The following is a 23,702-nucleotide window of genomic DNA, read 5'->3' as shown; positions in this document are numbered from 1 at the left end:
TGTATGGAGGGCCGGTTAGGGGAGGCTGTGCCTCTCCAAACAGCCAGGCGTGGCTCAGCCCCCGCCCCCATCCGACCCCCCCTCTTCTCGCCCCCAGACGGCCTCCCCCGGGACTCCTGCCCCATCCAACCCCCCCGTTCCCTGTCCCCTGACAGCCCCCGGACCCCCCGCTGCCCCCCCAGGACCCCTGCCCCATCCAACCACCCCTTCTCTCTGTCCCCTGATGGCCCCTGGAACCCCTGCCCCTGACTGCCCCCCGCCACCCCATCCAACCCCCCCCTCCTTCCTGACTGCCCCCCAGGGACCCCTGCCCCCATTCAACTCCCCTGTTCCCCATCCTCTGACCGCCCCGACCCCTATCCACCCGCCCACCCCCTGACCACCACCCCAAACTCCCCTGCCCCCTACCCCCTTACCGTGCTGCCTGGAGCACCGGTGGCTGGTGGCACTACAGTCGCACCACCCAGAGCAGCAGGACAGGCAGCCGCGCCGCCCAGCTGGAGCCAGCCACACCACCACACAGCACAGAGCATGGGGTCAGACTGTGGCTCTGCAGCTGTGCTGCCCCAGGAGCTCGCAGCTCTGCCACCCAGAGCACTGCGCCGGTGGCGGGGCGAGCTGAGGCTGTGGGAGAGGGGGAACAGCAGGGGAGGGGCCGGGGGCGAGCCTCCTGGGGCAGGAGCTCAGGGGCCGGGCAGGAGGGTTTGCCCACCTCTGGGTTAAAGAATTGTTTCATAAGGGGCTAGAATTGGTGAAAAATACTGTTTCGTAGTACTTTACTTTAAAATGATTGGTTAAGGTACAGCTAAGCAGGATTTAGTTTAATTATGTAACTGGGGGTCCAAAAGGAAATTCTTTGGAACCTAACTCCAGAACACAAGCCAAGATCAGAGCTGCCAGACCTCAAAACCCTGCAGAGCATATCGTGCAGAAGCTGGAGCCCCGGACGACTTGATCCTGACTGGTCACCAGGAAAAGTTTATCTGCCTTATTGGGAGTGGTGAGCATTGCATGCTTAGTATGTGTGTTTTTTTGGTAACTGTTAATAAACAAACAGAGGTTAAAGATATTACTGTTTAAGGCTCTTTCACTGGTAAAGGCCTTGCAAACCCGCAGAAGATTATGCCCTGATCCCTGGGAACTGGGTCAGGGTGGGTGCCTTTCCCCCGGAGCCCTATAACTGGGAAAGGGTGGGGGTGCCTAAATTAACCGGGTTATGCCTTGAGTGCACAGAAGGGTAAAGGTGGGGTGCCTTAGAGTGTGTGGGAAACACTCACCATTCATCAGTATCCCTCCTGGGCTTTGTTAGTAAGCATGTTAATCCATATGATCAGTACAGCTGGGAAAAAATAATGGCAAATATTTTACTCACCAAAAAGTACAATTTTGTTTGACCCAAAATGATTCGCGTTGAGTTTGCTCAGTTGTTATGACCGAACCAAAAAAAAAGAAATGTTTTGGAGATGTTGAAACAAAGCATTTTGTTTTCATATGACTTTTCATTTCGATTTTTGAAATTTTAACAAAAGTAAAGGAGGACTAGATTCACCAAACGGTTTTTCCTCAAGCTCTCCTGTTGAAGCTATTCCACCTTTTATAAATAAATATTCCTTAGAGCAGACTTGAACTTGGGACTCCCACATCCCAGGTAGTGCCCTAACTACTAGGCTAAAAGCTATAAGGAAGGCACCACAACCACCTCCTCCTCCAGCTGTTTTCTGAATATAGTCCTCCCAAACCTTTGTTAAAATGCCCAAAATCGAAACAAAAACATCCAAGATGAATTTTTAAAAAAATGTTTCATATGACCCTACTTGAAATTTTTCCAACTTTTCAATTCACAAAAAAATTGGAAAGTTTTCATTTTCAGTTTGACCCAAAATGAAACTTTTGATTTTTTTGGAAATCCCAGCGAACCTAAGATGATTCACCTAGGTCATCTTCTGAGTTACTGATAACTCTAAAATAGGTAATGGTGTCTTTAATGTAGAGTGCCACCCTATCCTCCACCAACACCTCTTTTACCCACTGAGGGGATCTATAGAAGGTTTCTGTGTCATCCTCCACAGGTCAGAGCCAAGACCCACAATCACAGACCCTGGCAAATGCTGGGGTGTTTGTTTCAATGGGTTTTATTTAATTCCATATTTTACAAGGCGGATCTTGATTCCCAAACATCCCATCACCAGCAGTACAAAGGATCTTGGACAGCAAAAAGGATTGGGGAACTCTGGGGCAGAAGCACAGGTGGTACAGAGCCATCTCCACCTGAGATCACGAACGCTTCCTCTTTCCTGTAAGACACAGTACCCATTCCTGAGATATTCCCCCAGAGGGGAATAAATGAGATTTAGGCTCTCTCTAAACTCCATCCTCTCCCACATACAACAGAGAGACCACTTGATACTGGAGCTGATAGTGGAATGTAAGATAGGGCAGGGGACTAAGGGATCCAACTTTTTAACCAACGTGTAAGATGAAGAGGTGGCCTGCTTACCCCCACACCCAGGAGAGATCTAATAAAATCAGGAACCTATAAAGTTTGGGGAGACTGACCTCCTTCCCATGGGCATTCAGGTAATCTTTCACTTCCCCGACTAAGCCTGGCCTCCCCAAGGAGTGATGCAGGCAATGGACTCTAAGTGGGGTGAAGGGTGAGCCAGGGAAATCAGGGGACCATCCTACCCCTGGGAATCTGGGGGCTACCTAGCTACCCTCATTCCCTCTGGGATTCAGAGACCTGTTCTAGAACAGCACACACAAAGGACCTCCAAGGGGAATTTGAAGGTAGCACAGGATACAGAACACACTGGAACTGTCATGAGGGCACAGCCCATTCAAAGGTCACCCTAACCACAAACAGGGCAAGACTCCCCCCAACCTCAAGGCCCAGGGGCTGGGGGAGCCTCGATGAGGCCCTAGCAGAAGAGATGGGACTCTGGCCACTGCACCAGGGGGCTCTAGGGATTTTATTTCTTCTTCCTCTCCTGGGAGCAGCGAGGGCAGAACCTGGTAGGAAAAGGAGAGATAAGGCAGCAGTTATGGCATGGGAGGGACCCACCAATACACAAAGCCGATGGGACCCCCTTTAGTGCCCCCCAAATACAGCCACACACCCAGAAGCCCTTAAACACACACAACCCCCAATAAATCTTCATTGAGACGTAATCCCAACCCCCCCCTAACATCCATAGTCACCCCGCCCCAGAACTTCCCGCTCCAAACACCCATGGGACTCCCCAGTGATTTATAGCTTCTTGAAACCTCTGATGTCCTTGTTTCAACACCCACTCACCATTTCCCTCTTGGCTTTGTCGTCAGGCCCACACAGGCGAAATGGAACCACTCGATGGAGCACTGATGTGGGATGGAGAGCACAAAGTCAGTCATACAGTAGAGTTTCCTCCCCTGCTGAGTCTTTTGGGGGCTACCAACCCCCCCAGCATTTGATCACATAACCTCCCCTTGCAAATCCTCAGCAGTGACCACATCAATATTCAGGATTGGGGAAGTGGATTGAGAAACTCACCCAATTCCTACTCTGTTTTAAGGTTTCCCTCCTGGATTCCAGACTTGTCCAGGAAAAAAAAATCCGTCCCTTAAGGGTCTCTCTAAAATGAGCATCCCCCTTAATTCTCCCCTCCCACATAATCTGTAGATACACCCTCAACCTGCAGATGTCACTGCTTGAGATAGCAGGGCCCACATAAGCAGAACCAGACTCCTAGTGCGAGTGTCTCTCCCCCATTCTCTCCAAGCCCAGTCTCTTACATCAGGGTTATCACAGCCAATCATCTCTCCATAGGAGACCTGGTGGCACAGGCAGTAGGTGGGTTCGTTGGGATCCACAGGCATATCCAGCACATCTGAGGGGTGCACATTTCCAAATGTCACTGAGGGCATCCCATACTCCGTGCTGCTGCAGGGGAGAAGGATGAATCAGGTCAGCAAAGTCACCAGGATGGGGGCACTCCCTCACTTCATCCAGGGAGGCCCCCTCTGCTGTGGACTCCACCTTGACAGACACAGAAAGAGACCCTTCCCCACATAACACAACTGCAGAAATCCACTATCCCAGGTCCTGTCCTCACAGCAAGATCCTAACCTCTCCAGGCCTTTAGCTCCCTCCGGAGGGAAGGATATTTCTCTCAGTAGGAGTCCCAGCCATGATACTCAGGCTCTTGCTCTCACTGCTCCAGGGCACAGCAGGGACAAGTGGGATGGATGAGCCCATTGGTCTGATCTGGGTGAAGTTGGGGGATATTTATGATCTGGATGAGGGATGGATTGCACCCTCAGCAAGTTCGTAGATGACACTAAGCTGGGGGGAGCGGTAGATATGCTGGAGGGTAGGGATAGGGTCCAGAGTGACCTAGACAAATTGGAGGATTGGGCCAAAAGAAATCTGATGAGGTTCAACAAGGACAAGTGCAGAGTCCTGCACTTAGGACGGATGAATCCCATGCACTGCTACAGGCTGGGGACCGACTGGCTAAGCGGCAGTTCTGCAGAAAAGCACCTGGGGATTACAGTGGACGAGAAGCTTGATATGAGTCAACAGTGTGTCCTTGTTACTAAGAAGGCTAACGGCATATTGAGCTGCATTAGTAGGCGCGTTGAGAGCAGATCGAAGGAAGTGATTATTCCCCTCTATTCGGCACTGGTGAGGCCACATCTGGGAGTATTGCATCCAGTTTTGGGCCCCCCACTACAGAAGGGATGTGGACAAATTGGAGAGAGTCCAGCAGAAGGCAACGAAAATGATTAGGGGGCTGGGGCACATGACTTACGAGGAGAGGGTGAGGGAACTGGGCTTATTTAGTCTGCAGAAAAGAAGAGTGAGAGGGGATTTGATAGCAGCCTTCAACTAACAGCCTTCAACCCCCCTGAAGGGGGGGTTCCAAAGATGGAGCTAGGCTGTTCTCAGTGGTGGCAGATGACAGAACAAGGAGGAATGGTCTCAAGTTGCAGTATGGAAGGTCTAGGTTGGATATCATGGAAAACTATTTCACTAGGAGGGTGGTGAAGCACTGGAATGGGTTACCTAGGGAGGTGGTGGACTCTCCATTCTTAGAGGTTTTTAAGGCTCCGCTTGACAAAGCCCTGGCTGGGATGATTTACTTGAGGTTGTTCCTGCTTTGAGCGGGGGGTTGGACTAGATAACCTCCTGAGGTCTCTTCCAACCCTAATCTATGATTCTATGACAAAGTGCACTACCTGACCATTAGTTTCATCCTGATTAGGGGAACCTTCATGGACCCACTGGTCTGACCTGACTTGTGGGGTTACCCCCCATTCCCTAAGTCTCCCCGTCACTTACGTGCGGACGAGTTTCAGCTTCTTTTGAGCCATCTTTGGTGCCTCCTCATCAGAGTTTTTCCCCTTAGAACGAGCACGGGCAGCTTTCTTCTCCTTTTGGGCCCGGCCCTCTGGTGGGATGGGGAAAATAAATGGGCATTAAACTCTTCCACCCACCAAGATAGATACCTGTACACCAGCCCCCTTTACAGCATTAAGGCACACACACACACCACCCTTTCATAGTCTCTGGTCTACACCCCCCCCCCCATCATCTCCTCTGAGACTCCCCTATACCATCATCCCTGGGTCACCTCCTGGTCACTTGCTGGGGTTCTAGCTCCTCCTCAAACTCCAACCTCACAGTCTCTGGGCCATCTCCTGCCATCCTCCTCCCAGGCTCCCTTCCAACCCCACCACTTCTGTGGTCCTGGGCCCGACCATATCAGTGGCAGGGCGCTGGGACTCACTTTTCTTGCCCTTGCTGGAGGAGCTGTCGTAGTCACTCGACTCAATCTGCTTCTCCTTCAAGTCAGCTTCAAAACGGGCAAGGTCCGTGTCTAGCCGCCGGATGTGCTTATCCACCTGCAGGTATGACAGTAAGCAAAAGCATTATTAGGGGATGGAATCCTGAAGGGCCTAGAAAGGACGGGGATGGGGCTTCAGCAGAGAGGCAACTGTAGGGGATGCCTACAAAGGAAACAGGGATCCATGCTGGGGCTGGAGCAAAAGATTTCCAAATGTTTTAAAACCCCATCAGTACCAGTACCAGGACACAGTGAGTCGTGACTCCCAGCCCTTCATGCTATAACCCTTAGACACCACTCTGCTCCCTCTCTCTCCTTCATACCATCTCATAGGTCTGCATGGCCAGCTGCACTTTGTCATCCCCGAACTCCTTGCATTTCCCATAGGCCTCCTGAATTTGCTTGAGAAGCCCCAGTTTTTCCTCCGAAGAAAGAGTCCGTGCATTGCTGATATACTCCGTGGCCAGTTTATCAATCTCTGACTTGAGGTCTGAAACAAGACCGGATTCATGGTCAAAAATATCCCAGTGCCCTCTGCTACGAAGGGCAGATCTGGACAGTTGCAGGCTCCCTCCTCTGCCCTGTTGTCACACCACCACCTGCAAGGGAAGGAAGAGCAGGCCAGCTGCAGGCTCCCTACCTACTCACGGCACATTACTCTGGGCCTCATTCCTGACACTCACCTTCTGTTCGCTGGTCTAGATCTCGCATGAGTTGGAAATTTCTCTGCAATTCAAATGGCAGGTTCTCAATGCCTGGAGAGAGAGGTAGACACATGGAGGGATCAGGTCCCTGTCTCTGTTTCCCCCATTAAGCATTTATAATAACCAGATATAGGACTTAACATCCTCTAATTTCCCTGTCAGTCCAACTCTGATGTAATCCAGCAGCTGTTCTCTAAGATGCCAATGATTCAATCTTGAGCTCATGGGAAGCCTAGAGTCTGGTGGGCTCACAGACGGGGTCATTATTTTAGTAATTCTTTCTGGAGTCCACTAAGTTGGCACTATCTCCAACTTCCCCTCAATGTAGACATTATTAATTGGCTAATTTCTTGCAGGTATCATGGAAAAGGTGGGTTAGGAGAAGGAGAGGGTAGTAGTCCTGATCAGAGAAAGAAGGCCCTTCCACGCATAAGATGCAGCATGAGAGCATGAGAAAAGGTATGGGGCTGCTTATGGAAGGATCTGACAACTACACAATGGTAGTGGTAGCAAAAAAAAAAAAATAATAATAATAATAATAATGGAAAGCTCATGAGGGACGAAGCTGTGCAGTGGCTTAACGGTGAGGACAAAAAGCTTGAACATGATATGGAGGAAAAAGAACCACCAGTGGATTCAAAAGGTGATTCGGGGATGATAGTCAGACCAAGATGCCAGAAAGATAATCTTAGTGGCTGCATGTTGAATGGATTGAAGGTAAGTGGTGTATGTGTCCAGGCAGTCTTAAAGGAAGAAGTCACAGTAATCAAGACTATAGATATGGGGCTGTGCAAGAGTTCTGCTGAGGGAGCAGAGAGAAAAGATACCAACTTAGAAACATTATGGAAGCAGCAGCAATATTTGGCCTGGATGTAATTCAAAGATGCATGCACCAGAAGCACAGGTCCTTCCTTGTCAGTAAAGATAAATGAGATCTCTCTTATTGTAAGCTGTACAGGACCTAGGAGAACACAGGTGAAAAATACTGATTCCATCCAGTACAAGGCATTGACGACACAGACCACACTAGTCAGTTCATTACAATATGATATAGAATCATAGACGTGTAGGATTGGAAGTAAGCTCAATAGGTCATCTAGCCCAGTCCCTTGCACTCAAGGCAAGACTACATAACAACTAAACCAGTGGTTTTCAACCTTTTTTCATTTACGGACCCCTAAAAAATTTCAAAAGGAGGTGCGACCCCTTTGGAAAACTTAGACAGTCTGCGGACCCCAGGGGTCCATGGACCACAGGTTGAAAACCACTGAACTAGACCATTCCTGACAGGTGTTTGTCTAAACTGCTCTTAGAAACCTCCAATGATGGAGATTCCACAACCTCCCTAGGCAATTTGTTCCAGTGCTTAACTACCCTGACAGTTAGGAAGTTTTTCCTAATATCCAACCTAAACCTCCCTTGCTGCAATTTAAGCCCATCGCTTCTTATCCTATCCTCAGAAGTTAACAATTTTTCACTCTCCTCCATGTAACACCCTTTTATGTACTTGAAAACTGTTATGTCCCCTCTCAGTCTTCTCTTTTCCAGACTAAACAAACCCAGTTTTTTCAATCTTGCCTCATAAGTCATGTTTTCTAGGCCTTTAATCATTTTTGTTGCTCTCCTCTGGACTTTCTCTAATTTGTCCACATCTTTCCTGAAATGTGGCACCCAGAACTCAACACAATATTTCAGCTAAGACCTCATCAGCATGGAGCAGAGTGGAAGAATTACTTATCGTGTCTTGCTTACAACTCTCCTGCTAATACACCCTAGAATTATGTTTGCTTTTTTTGCAAGTGTTATACTGTTCACTCATATTTATCTTGTGATCCACTATAACCCCCAGATCCCTTTCTGCAGTACTCCTTAGTAGGCAGTCATTTCCCATTTTGCATGTGTGCAATTGATTGTTCCTTCCTAAGTGGAGTACTTTGCATTTGTCCTTATTGAATTTCATCCTATTTACTTCAGACCATTTCGAATTTTAATCCTATCCTCCAAAGCACTTGCAACCCCTCCCAGCTTGGTATCATCCGTAAACTTTATAAGTGTGCTCTCTCTGCCATTATCTAAATAATTTACAAAGATATTGGACCTAGGACCGATCGCTGCAGGACCCCACTCGATATGTGCTTCCAGCTTGACTGTGAACTGCTGATAACTACTCTCTGGGATTGGGTTTTCAACCAGTTAGGCACCCACCTTATAACAGCTTCATCTAGGCTGTATTTTGCTAGTTTGTTTATGAGAAGGTCTAGCAAGACAGTAACAACAATCTCAGTAAAGTGAAGATATACTACATCTACCACATCCGCCCTATTCATTAGGCTTATTACCCTGTCAAAGAAAGCTATTAGGTTGGTTTGACATGATTTGTTCTTGACAAATCCATGTCGACGGTTACTTATCACTTTATTATCTTCTAGGTGTTTGCAAATTGATTACTTGATTATTTGTTCCATTATCTTTCCAGGTACTGAAGATGAATGGTCTGTAATTCCGTGGGTTGTCCTTATTCCCCTTTTTATAGATTGACACTATATTTGCCCTCTTCCAGTCCTCTGGAATCTCTCCCATCTTCCATGAGTTTTCAAAGATAATCACTAAGGAGATATTTCAACCATTAGTCAGCTCCTTCAGTATTCTAGGATGTATTCATCAGGTCCTGCTGACTTGAATACATCTAACTTGTCTAAGACATCTAACACGCCAATCCTAAAACTATTTTACATTAAATAAATAATAAAATAGTGCTTTTCATGCAACCAACTCAAAGCACTGAAGTGCTTAAAAAGTGCCACAAAGAAGGATTAATTTCCCCATTTTACAGATGGGAAAACGGAGGCAGAGATGGGAAGAGACTTGTCCAAGGTCATAGAGCAAATCGGGGTAAAGCTGGGAATAGAACACAGGAATCTTGACTCCAAGTCCCCTGCTCTTTAGTCTATTCTGCCTGCTACATTATAACGTAATTCAGTTGTCTCTCTTCAGCTCCTGGAAGTTCTGAAACACAACGTATATTGTAACTACCAAATGTTATTACAGTAACAGACATGCTGCAAGACTCAAGTCAGTATTTTATTATTCTTTTTCAGTGTTACTTCTTACAAGGGCTGTTGATTAATCGCAGTTAACTCATGCAATTAACTAAAAAAATTAACTGCGATTACAAAAATTAATTGTGATTAATCGCACTGTTAAACAATAGAACACCAACTGACATTTATTAAATATTTTTGGATGTTTTTCTACATTTTCAAATAAATATATTGATTTCTATTACAACACAGAATACAAAGTGTACAGTGTTCACTTTATATTATTTTTTATTACAAATATTCGCACCGTAAAAAAAAGAAACAAAAGAAACAGTATTTTTCTATTCACCTCATACAAGTACTGCTGTGCAATTTCTTTATTGTGAAAGTGTAACTTACAAATGTAGATTTTTTTGTTACGTAACTGCACTCAAAAACAAAACGATATAAAACTTTAGAGCCTGCAAGTCCACTCAGTCCTACTTCTTGTTCAACCAATTGCTAAGACAAACAAGATTGTTTACATTTACGGGAGATACTGCTGACTGCTTCTTATTTACAATGTCACCTGAAAGTGAGAACAGGCATTCGCATGGCACTTTGTAGCCACGTGCCAGATGTGCTAAACATTCATATGCCCCTTCATGCTTCAGCCACCATTCCAGAAGCTGACCTGCATCCATGCTGATGATGCTCATTAAAAAAATAATGCGTTCATTAAATTTGCAACTGAACTCCTTGGGGGAGAATTGTATGTCTCCTGTTCTGTTTTACCCATTTCATGTTATAGCAGTCTCGGATGATGACCCAGCACATGTTCGTTTTAAGAACACTTTCACAGAAGATTTGATAAAATGCAAAGAAGGTACCAATGTGAGATTTCTAAGGATAGATACAGCATTCGACCCAAGGTTTAAGAATCTGAAGTGCCTTCCAAAATCTGAGAGGGATGAGGTGTGGAGAATGCTTTCAGATGTCTTAAAAGAGCAACACTCCGATGCGGAAACTACAGAACCCGAACCACCAAAAAAGAAAATCCACCTTCTGCTGGTGGCATCTGACTCAGATGATGAAAATGAACATGCGTCGGTCCGCTCTGCTTTGGATCGTTATCAAGCAGAACCCATCATCAGCATGGACACATGTATTCTGGAATGGTGGTTGAAGCATGAAGGGACATATGAATCTTTAGCTCATCTGGCATGTAAATACCTCGTGATGCCGGCTATAACAGTGTCATGTGAATGCCTGTTCTCACTTTCAGGTGACATTGTAAACAAGACGTGGGCAGCATTATCTCCTGCAAATTGTAACCAAACTTGTTTATCTGAGTGATTGGCTGAAGTAGGACTGAGTGGACTTGTAGGTTCTAAAGTTTTACATTTTTATTTTTGAATGCAGTTATTTTTTGTACACAATTCTACATTTGTAAGTTCAACTTTCATTATAAAGAGCCCTACAGTCCTTGTATTAGGTGAATTTAAATATAATATTTCTTTTGTTTTTACAGTGCAAATATTTGTAATCAAAAATAAATATAAAGTGAGCACTGTACACTGTGTATTCTGTGTTGTAACTGAAATCAATATTTTTGAAAATGTAGAAAATATCCAAAAATATTTAAATAAATGGTATTCTAATATTGTTTAACAGTGCGATTAATCTTTTTTAATTGCTTGACAGCCCTATTTCTTACCCATATCCATGGAGGTTCTCTTGGACTCCTCTTACTGGGTGCCCAGAGAGACATGTTGGGGAAAAAAAGCCCACTTTCTTCTGTGACTGGACAAAAGACTGTACTGCATGCAATAAAACTCAGTGATCCAGGCACTCACGACCATCAAGCTTGATTACTGCTATCCATATCTAGGAATGAAATCACATGACCTGAAAAAACTCCAGTTGGTACGAAATGCAGCAACTTGTGTGCACAGCAACACAGGACACCATGAAAACATCTCCATTTTCTGCACTGAATCTCCACTGAATTCAGAATCTGGATCAAGGTCTCCATTCTGATATTCAAAGCCGTCTGTCTACAGGATTGGTCACAGCAACATGACAGACTGCCCCACCTTCCATGACCATGCGTTCCCACAACAGAAATAATCAGAACTAAGACAATTAAGCTGCCAACTATGGGGGAAGGCTTGTGAATGCAAAAGACAGAATTCTCAAAAAAACTGGACCCAAACTATGCAACTCACTCTGGCAAGAGATAAGAATGACTACAGCTGACTTGGGCATGCAGGGCTCAGGCTGCAGGGCTGTAAAATGCTGTGTAAACATTAGATCTAGTGCGGGGGAGGGGGGGAAACAGGCTCTGGGACCTCCCTGCTCACAGGTTCCCAGAACTCAGGCCCCAGCCCAAGCCCAAACCATCTAAACCACAATTTTGCAGCCCTGTGAGCCCAAGTCAGCTGACCTGGTGCAACCGTGGGTGTTTAATTGCTGTGTAGACATACCCACTGTGTTCAGAACCTGTTTCTTCAACCTCAATTTCATCATGCAGACACAAAAACAACCACTTACACACAAGCAAACATCCTTAAGAACAGAGCAAAGTATTTCCCTGGGAAGGAACAGAGAGGGAATTTGTTACAATTATTTCTATTTTAAATAGGTAGGAGAGGCTCAGCTATTATGGGCCATTTAAGTCTCTAGATAGAAGGAAAAGTTTTCATGATATCCCAAATATTACATATAAACAGGGTGGGCGGGGGGGGGGGGGGTGTCGAGAACTACATTAAAAGAAAGATCACATTGCACAGTCAAGCATTCAAACGTTGGGAAAAGCCAGACTTAAGATTGCCTCTGTAACTTCAGTCTATCCTCTTTGTACATATGTGTTATGCCACAGTCTTTAATTACATGATCACATACTATTTGTCCCACAAAATGCCTGCCTCATTCAGTGCACAGGATGGACAGTGCTCACTGAATGGATTCTTTTCATCCTCATTTAATGTGTGGCCCCAGGCCTTATTTACTGCACATTAGTTAAACTATGCTTTGAATATAGAATTATTCATTTCCTCATGGGCTTTTCTATAGCGCTCATCACTGAGTGCTTCACAATGTATCTTCACCACACTGCTGTCAGGTAGGGAGGTATTATAATTGCCATTCTACAGATCAGGAACTGAGGTTCAGAGAAATTAAGGACAAAAGGTATCCATTCATTTTGGGTGCTCAATTTGAGACACCCAGAGCCTGGTACATCAATCACAATACTTAGCATTTTTATAGCACTTTATATGTTCAAAGCACAGCTCCCATTGACTTCAGCTGCAAGTGCTTACCACATGTGTAAATGAGACCCCAGGATCTCAAGTTGGGCACCTAGAAAATGAAGGACACGTAATTAGTGACCACCTGTGAAAAGTCTTAATTTAATTACACAGGAACTCCATGGCAGAGACAAGAATAGAATCCAATGACTAAACCGTACGACCATCCTTTCGTCTTCCTGCAATCCACTGCCTCATTCACTATACACCTTCCAACTTCTGTAACAAATGAGGCAGGGGTGCTACAGACAACAATTTCATTCACTACACAACCCTGGTCCATTCCCAGAGGAGGCTCACCCTGTGCAATGAATGATGGAGGGATCCCGTGGAAAAAAATACATGATCCTGTAATTAAAGACTGTATCATAATGCATATACACACAGGGGTTGAATTAAGATTTGCATGAGCAATCTTAATCCTGATATTTCCTATTAGAGGGTGTGACTTCGCAACCTTAATGTTTTTCAATTAATTTTAATATAAATTTCTTAGTTTAACACTGCAAACTTAAAAAACAAAACTTCTATCATGAGAAACCATACTGACCCCTCAAACGTATCATCAGCAAGGTTGGAACCTTTAGATCCACAGCACAGACCTTTTACTACTTGACCTAATGGAGTAACTGGTAGCAGCAATAGGCATTTATGCTCTGTGTGAACCAACAATAGTAGAGTGATAAACACTCTTAGCAAATAGCTGTGAAACCTACTAGCAAACAGTTGAGACTCAAAAATCCTGAATTCTACCCTAAGTTCTAGAAAGGAGGTCCCTTTAGTGATGACAGACCTTTATTTCCCAGCGTTCCTATCACTTGCCACCTTCTGTCCCTGATCTTAGCATATACCCTTTTGCAGTCCGTCTCTCCGCCCCGCCCCCAACACCATTCATTCCCCACTGTCTCCCCTTCGCAGCCAGTCTATTCCCCCTGCTGTCTTTGTCCTCCACCCCCTGCATTCCAATCAAGCTGATCCTTCTTTCTCTTCTTGCTTGCTGGACCCCCTGGTTGTGGAGCATTAAGATCACAGGAGAGACAGTCTCCCTTCTCTCAGTCCCATGGTAGCCCCCTGACCATTGGGAGGAGCAATTGCACAGAAAGTCCTGTTCAGCCCCTGCAATCATGGGCTTGAGCATTCTCAGCACAGATGGAACTTGCAGATAATTTAGCTGCCAAACTAATAAGCATGTGTGAAGAGAAAGTTATTCACCTTGTGCAGTAACAATGATTCTTCAAGATGTGTCCCCATGTGGGTGCCCAACTGTAGGTGTGCTTGTGTCCCTGCACTGCTGATCAGAGAGCTTTTTGGTAGCAGTGTCAGTTTGGCCTGCACATGCGCTGTCCCACAGGCAAACCCTCCTGAGTTCCTTCTCTACCACAGAGTCCTTGAAAGAACTCCGAAGTAGAGGGGAGGAGGATGGGTTGTGGAGAAACCATAGGGGGACATATCTCAAAGAACCATAATTACTGCACAAGGTGAGCAACTTTCTCTTCTTCTTCAAGTAGTACACCTCTACCACGATATAACGCTGTCCTCGGGAGCCAATAAATCTTACCGTGTTATAGGTGAAACCGCGTTATATCGAACTTGCTTTGATCCGCCGGAGTGCGCAGCCCCGCCCCCATGGAGCGCTGCTTTACCGCATTATATCATAATTTGTGTTATATCGGGTCGCATTATATCGGGGTAGAAGTGTATCTCTCTGGGTGCTTCATTGTAGGTGACTCCTGAGCAGTATCCCCACTGGAGGGCTGGGGCTTCGGAGTCAAGTCAGTTACGGATTACAATACTGTAGAACCAAAGATGGCATCGGAAGCAGAGTCCCCAGTAATTTTATAATGTTCTGCAAATATATGGACAAACCAGGTTGCTGCTCTACAGATTTCTGAGATAGGGACATTCTTGAGGAAGGTGATGGAGGAGACCAACCTCATGGAGTGAGTGCGAATACCAGATGGAGGTGTTATGTTGCAAACCTGATCTAATACAGTTTGAGACCCATTTGGAGAGTCTCTAGGCTGATACTTCTGAGTCTTTGGATCTTTCTGCAACAGAAAGGAAAAGCTAGGAGACTTTCTAAATGTCTTCGTCCTATCCAGGTAAAAAGGCCAGGGCTCTTGTAACATCTAGTGTGTGTAGTACAGCCTCCCTGTTATCAGAGTGAGGCTTGGGGTAAAAGGTCGGAAGGAGAATCAGTTGGTTTATGTGAAAAGGGCAGGTCACGTTGAGGTTGAACTTCAGATGCAGTCCAAGTGTGACCTAGTCCCAAAAGAATAGTGTGTGTGTGTTGGGGGGGGGGGGAAGGAGGAGGGAGGAAACGTGCCATAAGAGCCGCTATTTCCCCAGTTCTCCTTGCCGAGGTGATAGCCACCAGGAATGCCGTTTTCATCGACAGATATGTGAGCAAACAAGTAGCCACAGGTTAAGAGGTCTAGTCAGGCCTTTCAACACTAGATTCAGCTCCCATGTAGAGGTGGGATGTCAGGGTTGGTGAAAAAGGTTTACTATACCCTGAAGAATCATTTTATGTTTGGGTGTGAGAGCAATGAGTATCTCTCTACTTGTCGCTGAAAGGCTGCTATAGCTGCTAGGTGAACTTTGAGTGAACTGAGAGATAGCCCTGATTTTTTTTAAGAGTCCGTATACAGTCTAGGACCACTGGGAGAGTAGCAGATGTCAGGGAAATTTGTTGGGAATTACACCAAACCTGAAACCTGGACCACTTTTGCAGGTATGACGTGTGGTGGATTTTCTACTGTGTAGTAACATTTTCTTTACTTCCTTCGAGCAGGAGCTTTCTATGAGCTGGAACCATGAAGGAACCGAGCCTTGAGGTGAAGTATCCTCAGGTTGGGATGGAGAGTGTGTCCTTCGTTCTGCAATAGGAGGTGTGGAGTTGGTTGGAGAGAGATTGGTGGGCATGTCACCAGTTGTGAAAGGTAAGGACACAAAGTCTGTCTCATCCAGGTGGGAGCAATCAGTATGATGTGTGCTCCTTCTCTTTTTATTTTTAATAGGACTTTCGACACTAGGGGAAACAGAGGAAAGCTATAGAGAAGGTCCTTGTCCCACAGAAGAAGAAGAGCATTTTCCAAGGAGTGCTGACCTATCCCTGCTCTGGAGCAATAGCGTGGACATTTCTTGTTCAGGTAAGTGGTGAACAGGTCTGTGGTCAGTGTTCCCCACTGCTGAATAGGTCACGAAGCACTGCTGGGTTTAATCTCCCATTCACGGTTGTGTGGGAATTTGTAACTGCAACTGGCCACTATTGAGTTTTGTACTCCTGGAAGATAGTGTGATGGGAACTGCACCAGTTCCATAACTTTAGTGCTTCTGAGCAGAGGGAGGGTGACCTGGTTCCTCCCTGCCAATTTATGTAATATATACATGCTATGTTGTCTGTTAAGACTCTTGTTTGTGTTCTCTTAATCAGTGGGAGGAAATGGGTACAGGCATTCCTGACTGCCCTCAGTTCAAGGAGGTTGATGTGGCAGGACATCTCCGTGGATGACCATTTGCCTAGTGTTTTTAGGTGGTTTAAATGTGCGCCCCATCCTATGAGGGATGAGTCAGTGGTAAATAGTAATGATGGGAAAGTTTGTGAAAAGGGAATCCCCTTGCAAACATCTGCTGGATTTTTCCACCAGTCCAGGGAGTTTTTGACCTTGGTGGGTAGTGACAGAGGTATGTCTAATCTGTCTCTGTTCAGTCGGTAGACTGAGCTGAACCACATCTGACAGCACTGCAGTTGAAGTCTGGCATGAGGTATCACCTCTGTGCCTGCTGCCATATGCCCCAGGATGTAGAGGCAGTGTATGTCTGATATTTGAGGGCTGGTTTGTACTGTCTCTATGAGAATGGCCAAGGTGTGGAACCTGTGTTGTGGCAGGAGTTCTTTGGTCTGTAACAAATCGAGGTCAGCCCCTACAAACTCTAGGCGTTGTACAGGGGAAAAGGTTGATTTTTGGACATTGATCTGTAGACCCAGTTCCATGAACAGGTCTATTGCAGTTTTGATAACCAGGAGAGTTTCATCAAAGGAGCAAGCCCCAAGGAGGCAGTCATCCAGATAGGGGTAAGATCATGATCCACAGGGAACGAAGGTGAGCTGCCTCTACAGAGAGGATTTTGGACAATACTCTGGGAGCTGATGATAGCCCAAAGGGGAGTACTCTGTACTGGTAGTGGCCCTGTCCTAGGGAAAATATGAGGAATGGTAAGATTGAAATATGAAAATAAGGTCAAGGGCTGAAAACCAGTCTCCCTGTTCCAAAGCTGGAATAATCATTGTTAGAGTGATCATCTTGAATTTTTGAGCCTTGACGAACTTGTGAGTGCTCTGAGGTCTAGTATAGATCTCCCCTCTTCATGGGTATCAGGAAATGAGAGTAAAAGCCTTTGCCTCGTAGATGTTGAGATACTGGTTCTATGGCCCCTAACAAGAGGACGTGATCTATTTCTTGTTGTAGTAAACGCTCACGAGAAGGGTCCCTGAAGAGGGATGGGGAAGGGAGTTAAAGTGAATGGAGTACCCATTGTGAATGATTTCCAGGACACATCAGTTTGATGTTATACGTTCCCAGGTGCTGTGAAACAGGGCAAGTCGGTAGCCAAATGGGTGTGACGGGTTGGTCAGCTACAGCGGTTGAGAAAAGTGGTCTGTTGACGCCTCAACCAACACATCAAAACTGATGTTTTGAGGTAGATAGTTGCAATGTGGAAGGCTGTGGGCATAATGTCTTATGTGTGGAAAATCTTGACTTCTCTCTCAGAGGCTTGTAAAAACATTGGGTTGGGAATTGTGAAGTGGGGGATTTATGTTGAAGTTGCAGACTAAACCTTCTCTTCCTTAAAGAGAAAGATTCCTAATTAGTGAGAGTGTCCCTGGAATCTTTAAGGGCATAGGAGGACGCATCAGTCTTTTCAGAGAACAATTTGGTGCCCTCAAAGGGAAGGTCTTCAACGGTCATCTGCACTTCCTTAAGGAAGCCAAATAGGTGTAACCAAAACACTCGCCGCATAACGACTGCAGTGGAGATGGACCAGTCTGCTTGTCGGCTGCATCAGGGGCTGACTGGAGCACTGTTTTGGCTACTACTTGTCCCTCATGGATAATAGCTCGGAACGGGTCACAGTGTGACTTTGGGAGTTGATCAATAAAGGTGTTGAGCTTTATATAATTGACAGTCATATTTCACCATTAAAGCTTGATAATTTGCAATTCTAAACTGCAATGTGGCAGAGAAGTAGGCCTTTCTCCCGAAGAGGTCCAGGCATTTCCAATCCCTATCATAGGGGGTGGATCTCATTTGGAATGGCCATGTGGGCTCCCATATGGGAAAAACAGGGGGATAAAGAGATCTCATATTGGAAGCAGTGGGAAACAATTATTAAAATAATCAGACAATGAACAGGTTCTTCAGAAATTAAGCATGTTAAAGCACATAGCACCCCATCCAACATGGAAGGATACTAAAAAAGCACAAGTTGATGAGTTGAATCTAGGAAAAGGTGAGACTGAAGTGGTGACCTGATCTCAAGGGGGGGGGGGGGGACGACAGAGTAAGGTCGGATAGTATACAAGATGACCCAAAGGGGAAATCAGACAGCCAACAATCTGCAAAACAAAGTATTTTTGTACAATATGGGAAAGAGGACTGGGAATTGGTAGAGCAGAATATAGCAGGAGTGGAAGGAAAATGGGAAGTAAAGAAAGAAGAAGAGATGACAGTAGCAAAACAGGGACAACAGGAAAGGTGGGTACCTAAAAGCGGAGTAGGGAAGAAATAATTAGGTTTGCTCATGAACAAGGACATTTTGGGCGAAAAAGAATATTAGTGCAAGTGAAAAGAGCAATGTGGTGGCCAGGAATGAGAATTCAGATTGAAGATTTTTGTCAAAGGTTTTGGGGATTAATTTGTGCACAAACCAAAAGCCGAAAAGAGAGGGTAGTGAGACATCAGCCCGATACTACAGGGCCATGTGATTGCAAATGGATTACACTGGACCTCTAAAAAGAACTCCCACAGGAAAGGAATATTGCTTAGTAGTAACAGATAACTTCTCAGGCTGGGTTGAAGTGATCTCTACCTCCGATAATACAGCTCAAACTACAGTTAAGGCTCTGTGGACACAGCTTTCCCTGCTATTTTGATGACCATGAGAGCTCTGGGACAAGCAGGAAGCAAGTACACCCCTTTTGAGTTAATGACAGGCATGGCTATGAGAACCCCAGAAGTTTTGTTAATACCAAGCAGGCAAATGCTGGAATGGGTGCAGAAAAAAGTATGGGTGGCAAACTTGGTACAAACAATAGAAGAAATTTGGGCAGAAGAAAATCAGTATAGACAAAGAAGAGCAGAAGGGACAAATGGGGTATCAATGGAAAATAGGGGACAAGGTGATGCTTAGGGAATTGGTGACGAAAGGAAAGATGAAACCAAGATGGAGCAGACCATTCCCTGTTAAGTATGTAGCTAGCCCCATGGCGGTCTTAGTAGCCACTCCAAAAGGAGATGTTTGCAGACACTCTGACCAAATTAGATTGTACATTTCAGGGCATGGAAAACATAAGTAGAAGAAAAGATGCCAAGCGAAATATGGTCTGCCGACTTTTTGAAATACAAATAGATGCATTAGGCACCGTTAAAGCGCTTGTAAAATGGTGTGAGGGTAAGTGTTGCTGTGGTGACATATGACACAGGTAGGAACACCGGTTGCTTGGCTGTGGATAAATTCTGTAAGTACCCTGACAGGGTGGATAAAAATCAATGATTTTTTTTTATTTAAATCGGATTTTTTTTTTTTTTTGATAAAATGCTTTTTGAGGGAAAAACCTATCTAAAGCTAGTTATAATTAAGATACATTATAGCTCAAAAAAATCTCATCATGGAATAGGGATTATAAATTCTAATTCTATAGTATGAGACAATGTTTGAGTATGAGTCATGTAATGTTTAAGAAAAGTTTTGTAAATGAGTTCCAATAGTTCATGGATTAGGGACCCAATCTTATGGGGTTCCAGGGGCTTCTGTATAGATTACTTAGGTTACTCTTTCTATCTACCCAATGGGACTCAGTGCTCAGTCTAGAAGAGAACATCAGAGATGCTTAGGTTTGCAGTTCTCAAACTGTGGATTTGTGTCTCCAGAGATAACATGCTTGTTAACAGCAAAAATGTTTTTAAATAAATAAATAAAATAAATAGAGGTGAGAAATAACAGATCTCAACCCTATTGTCTCTCTGCAAATTTGTGTACACAGAGTCAATCCCTTACCTCTCTCTAAAAGTGCAAAGTTTCAAAAAGTTAAATGAATAGAAGATTGTTGGGGGCGGAATAGATCTGGACAAGGAGAAGAGGTCTGGAGATAAATGTGAGAAGGGAGGGACAGGCAGTAGAAACAAAAGTGAAACTGTTTGAGCAGCATATTCCAGAAGTCCTGAGGTCTTTCTGAGTGTAGTCTTCATTGATTTGAGATCTACCATACCATTCTCTCACTAGAAGGGAAAACCTATAATGACCACAGGCCATAAAAGAGACCCAGTTTGGGAATATTTTAATGAAGTTCCTCTACCTGTGGGTAAGACAGGCATGTGTGCAAAATGCAAACAGTGCAACAAAGAAATGCAAGGCCTGGTTGCCCGAATGAAACAACATAAGAACATAAGAACGTCCGTACTGGGTCAGACCAAAGGTCCATCTAGCCCAGTATCCTGTCTGCCGACAGTAGCCAATGCCAGGCACCCCAGAGGGAGTGAACCGAACAGGTAATGATCAAGTGATCTCTCTCCTGCCATCCATCTCCACCCTCTGACAAACAGAGTCTAGGGACACCATTCCTTACCCATCCTGGCTAATAGCCATTAATGGACTTAACCACCATGAATTTATCCAGTTCTCTTTTAAACGCTGTTATAGTCCTAGCCTTCACAACCTCCTCACGTAAGGAGTTCCACAAGTTGACTGTGCGCTGTGTGAAGAAGAACTTCCTTTTATTTGTTTTAAACCTGCTGCCTATTAATTTCATTTGGTGACCCCTAGTTCTTGTATTATGGGAATAAGTAAATAACTTTTCCTTATTTACTTTCTCCACATCACTCATGATTTTATATACCTCCATCATATCCCCCCTTAGTTTCCTGTTTTCCAAGCTGAAAAGACCTAGCTTCTTTAATCTCTCCTCATATGGGACCCGTTCCAAACCCCTAATCATTTTAGTTGCCCTTCTCTGAACCTTTTCTAGTGCCAGTATATCTTTTTTGAGATGAGACCCCATCTGTATGCAGTATTCAAGATGTGGGAGTACCATGGATTTATATAAGGGCAATAAGATATTCTCCGTCTTATTCTCTATCCCCTTTTTAATGATTCCTAACATCCTCTTTGTTTTTTTGACCGCCTCTGCACACTGCATGGTCGTCTTCAGAGAACTATCTACGATGACTCCAACATCTTTTTCCTGATTCGTTGTAGCTAAATTAGCCCCCATTGTATTGTATGTATAGTTGGGGTTATTTTTTCCAATGTGCATTACTTTACATTTATCCACATTAAATTTCATTTGCCATTTTGTTGCCCAATCACTTAGTTTTGTGGGATCTTTTTGAAGTTCTTCACAGTCTGCTTTGGTCTTAACTATCTTGAGCAGTTCATCATCTGCAAACTTTGCCACCTCACTTTTTACCCCTTTCTCCAGATCATTTATGAATAAGTTGAATAGGATTGGTCCTAGGACTGAGGTCTCGGAGTAGCCGAGGAAGCGTGTTCCTTCTCAGGAGGAAGCTGCGTTGAAGATGATAAAAGGAACATGTCTGAACATGCAGGATCTTCAGGTTGGTAACAACCAACAAGAATGCACGTTTATGTAGAAATCCATGATTAAATAGAGTCTTCCTGATCAGTGATTTAAATCATGATTTAAATCAATTTGATTTAAATCAAATCCACCCTGGTTCATTAGGATATGGTAATGAACACTTTTGAATGGGAGTTTGGGAACGAATGGGTCATGATACAGGGACACCATAATGGGACTTGATTTAAAGGATGGGAAGTATCTAGACAGAGATGTCCCCATGAACACGTACATGCCTTGAAACATCTTACATTGGAGGTCAACAACATAGAACTGGACGAAATTGGACTAATATAACCCAACAGATGAAAGAACACTGGACTGTTACAACTTTTACTCCTGAACAAATGGAATGGCTGATCCCAGATCGTGATCATGGTTGCAGATGTATACAAAATGGGTCCAGATTTGAGATTACTTTGATTTTATCTCCTGAGGATTGGGTTATAGATAGTCACTATCCAAACTGTTCCAAGAGGACTGCTGGGTATAAAACATATTGGTCTTGGGATTTTAAAAGAAGAGGCATGATTTAAAGGGATGCTACATGGGAAACATTTAACACTGGTTTGGGATTAGGAAATACCTGGTGTCTCTCTATTTTAAGGGAAAGAGTGAGCGAGACCTTGGAACAACTGGCTAAGGCGGCCAACATAGGGAGACAATGGGAGGTGGTAGATTAAAAATTAGACTAGTCAGTAATAGAATTAAGTAAATTACTGGGAAAGGCTGTTCTGGAAATTGTTAAACAAGTAAAGAACATTCACATTGGTTTATCCTGGGGGGGGGGGGGGGCGTGGAGTTTGTATGGAAGCACAGGGAATATTAGGAGAACAATGGAAAGATATCGTAGAACAAAGTAGTAAAGGTAATTGGCCAAGAGTATTGAATTGGGCATTAAAATATTATCTTACGTTAACAACATGTTCAAAGATACCTGGAAGGTGAAAATGCAAAAGCATATACTACACCAATGTATTCTCATCCTTTCAGGAATAGCCAATGGAAAGGTGCAAGAGGTATAACCCAGTTATATATCCTAGTGCTTGGGGAAATGAGATGAGATACTATGAAATAGTGCCAGAAGGAAATGGAGGGTGGTAGATCCCGGGAGAAGGATGGAAAAGAATAATAGGAGCCCAATGGGAATGGGAAACACTAATTGAAAAGGGAAATATGAATTTAGAATGGAAAGGAGAGAACCTTACTATCAATTTGCAATGGAAAAGAGGTTGGTAGGGATTGTATTAAGTAAAATCAAAATTTATGTTGGCACCAGGAACAAAAAGGTAACGTAACAATAAAAAACCTGGACCCTGGAACGAGGAATGTGGTGTACACGTAGGAAAATAATTAACTTCCAATATGAACAGTACCAATGGCACTCCCAGGTAATCAAAACATATATAACTCACCCCAGACTGATGCCACTAAATTTGGAAGAAAGTGGAGGGAATGATACAGATCAGGACATGAAAATACAAACATACCAGAGGACATTAAATCAGATAGAACAGATGACAGGCCTTGTAAAATGTGCACTTACTTGAAAACACAAGGTTATTGAAAAAGCTGTAAAGGATAGAGAATCTCAAATGTGTGCCTGGTATGATATTGTATGTCATGGAACACAGTGGAGTGGGACTGAATGGATAATTGTATTTTGGACTCTTGGAATAATAGTGTTATTTTTCCCACGCATCTGTATTGGGTATCAAATATGTAAACAGCATAAGAAAAGGCAAGTCTTAGAGGAACACTTTAAAATTCAGTTGCCAGATTATACAACTGAAGATGGCAAAATGACATTTTAACTTAAAAAGGAGACACATGGCCCAATAATTAATAGGTATAATTGGTGTGATTGGTGTAATTTGGTAAGCTTTAGTAATTGGATATCGAGTGGGGGACTGTTCGGATGGTGCTGAAGTATTACGAATTGTGGTGGATAACACAAGTCTGGTAAAGCCTGGTAATTCTGA

At 44.3% G+C, this 23,702-nt stretch overlaps 1 protein-coding gene across 4 annotated transcripts in view; it reads right to left on the bottom strand.

Annotated features, from left to right (window-relative positions):
• Positions 1-2,115: 2,115 nt before the first annotated feature.
• ING4 (inhibitor of growth family member 4) overlaps positions 2,116-23,702 on the bottom strand; it is a 40,995-nt gene continuing 19,408 nt past the window's right edge. For 2 of the 4 annotated variants that reach the window (XM_065406772.1, XM_065406780.1), the window contains exons 2-9: positions 12,873-12,912; positions 6,509-6,580; positions 6,149-6,315; positions 5,769-5,883; positions 5,321-5,429; positions 3,772-3,919; positions 3,296-3,357; positions 2,116-3,009 (exon numbers count right to left, since the gene is read on the bottom strand). In XM_065406772.1, coding sequence (XP_065262844.1) covers positions 2,970-3,009; positions 3,296-3,357; positions 3,772-3,919; positions 5,321-5,429; positions 5,769-5,883; positions 6,149-6,315; positions 6,509-6,536 — 669 coding nt within the window. In that variant the 5' untranslated portion in view covers positions 6,537-6,580; positions 12,873-12,912 and the 3' untranslated portion in view covers positions 2,116-2,969. The remainder of the gene's footprint in view (positions 3,010-3,295; positions 3,358-3,771; positions 3,920-5,320; positions 5,430-5,768; positions 5,884-6,148; positions 6,316-6,508; positions 6,581-12,872; positions 12,913-23,702) is intronic. The other 2 variants (XM_065406756.1, XM_065406764.1) reach the window with 2 other exon arrangements.

This window comes from Emys orbicularis, chromosome 1, assembly GCF_028017835.1.
Source record: "Emys orbicularis isolate rEmyOrb1 chromosome 1, rEmyOrb1.hap1, whole genome shotgun sequence".
NCBI lineage: Eukaryota > Metazoa > Chordata > Testudines > Emydidae > Emys > Emys orbicularis.
Note: the sequence above shows the minus strand (reverse complement) of the source record. Positions and strands in the feature narration are given on the sequence as shown.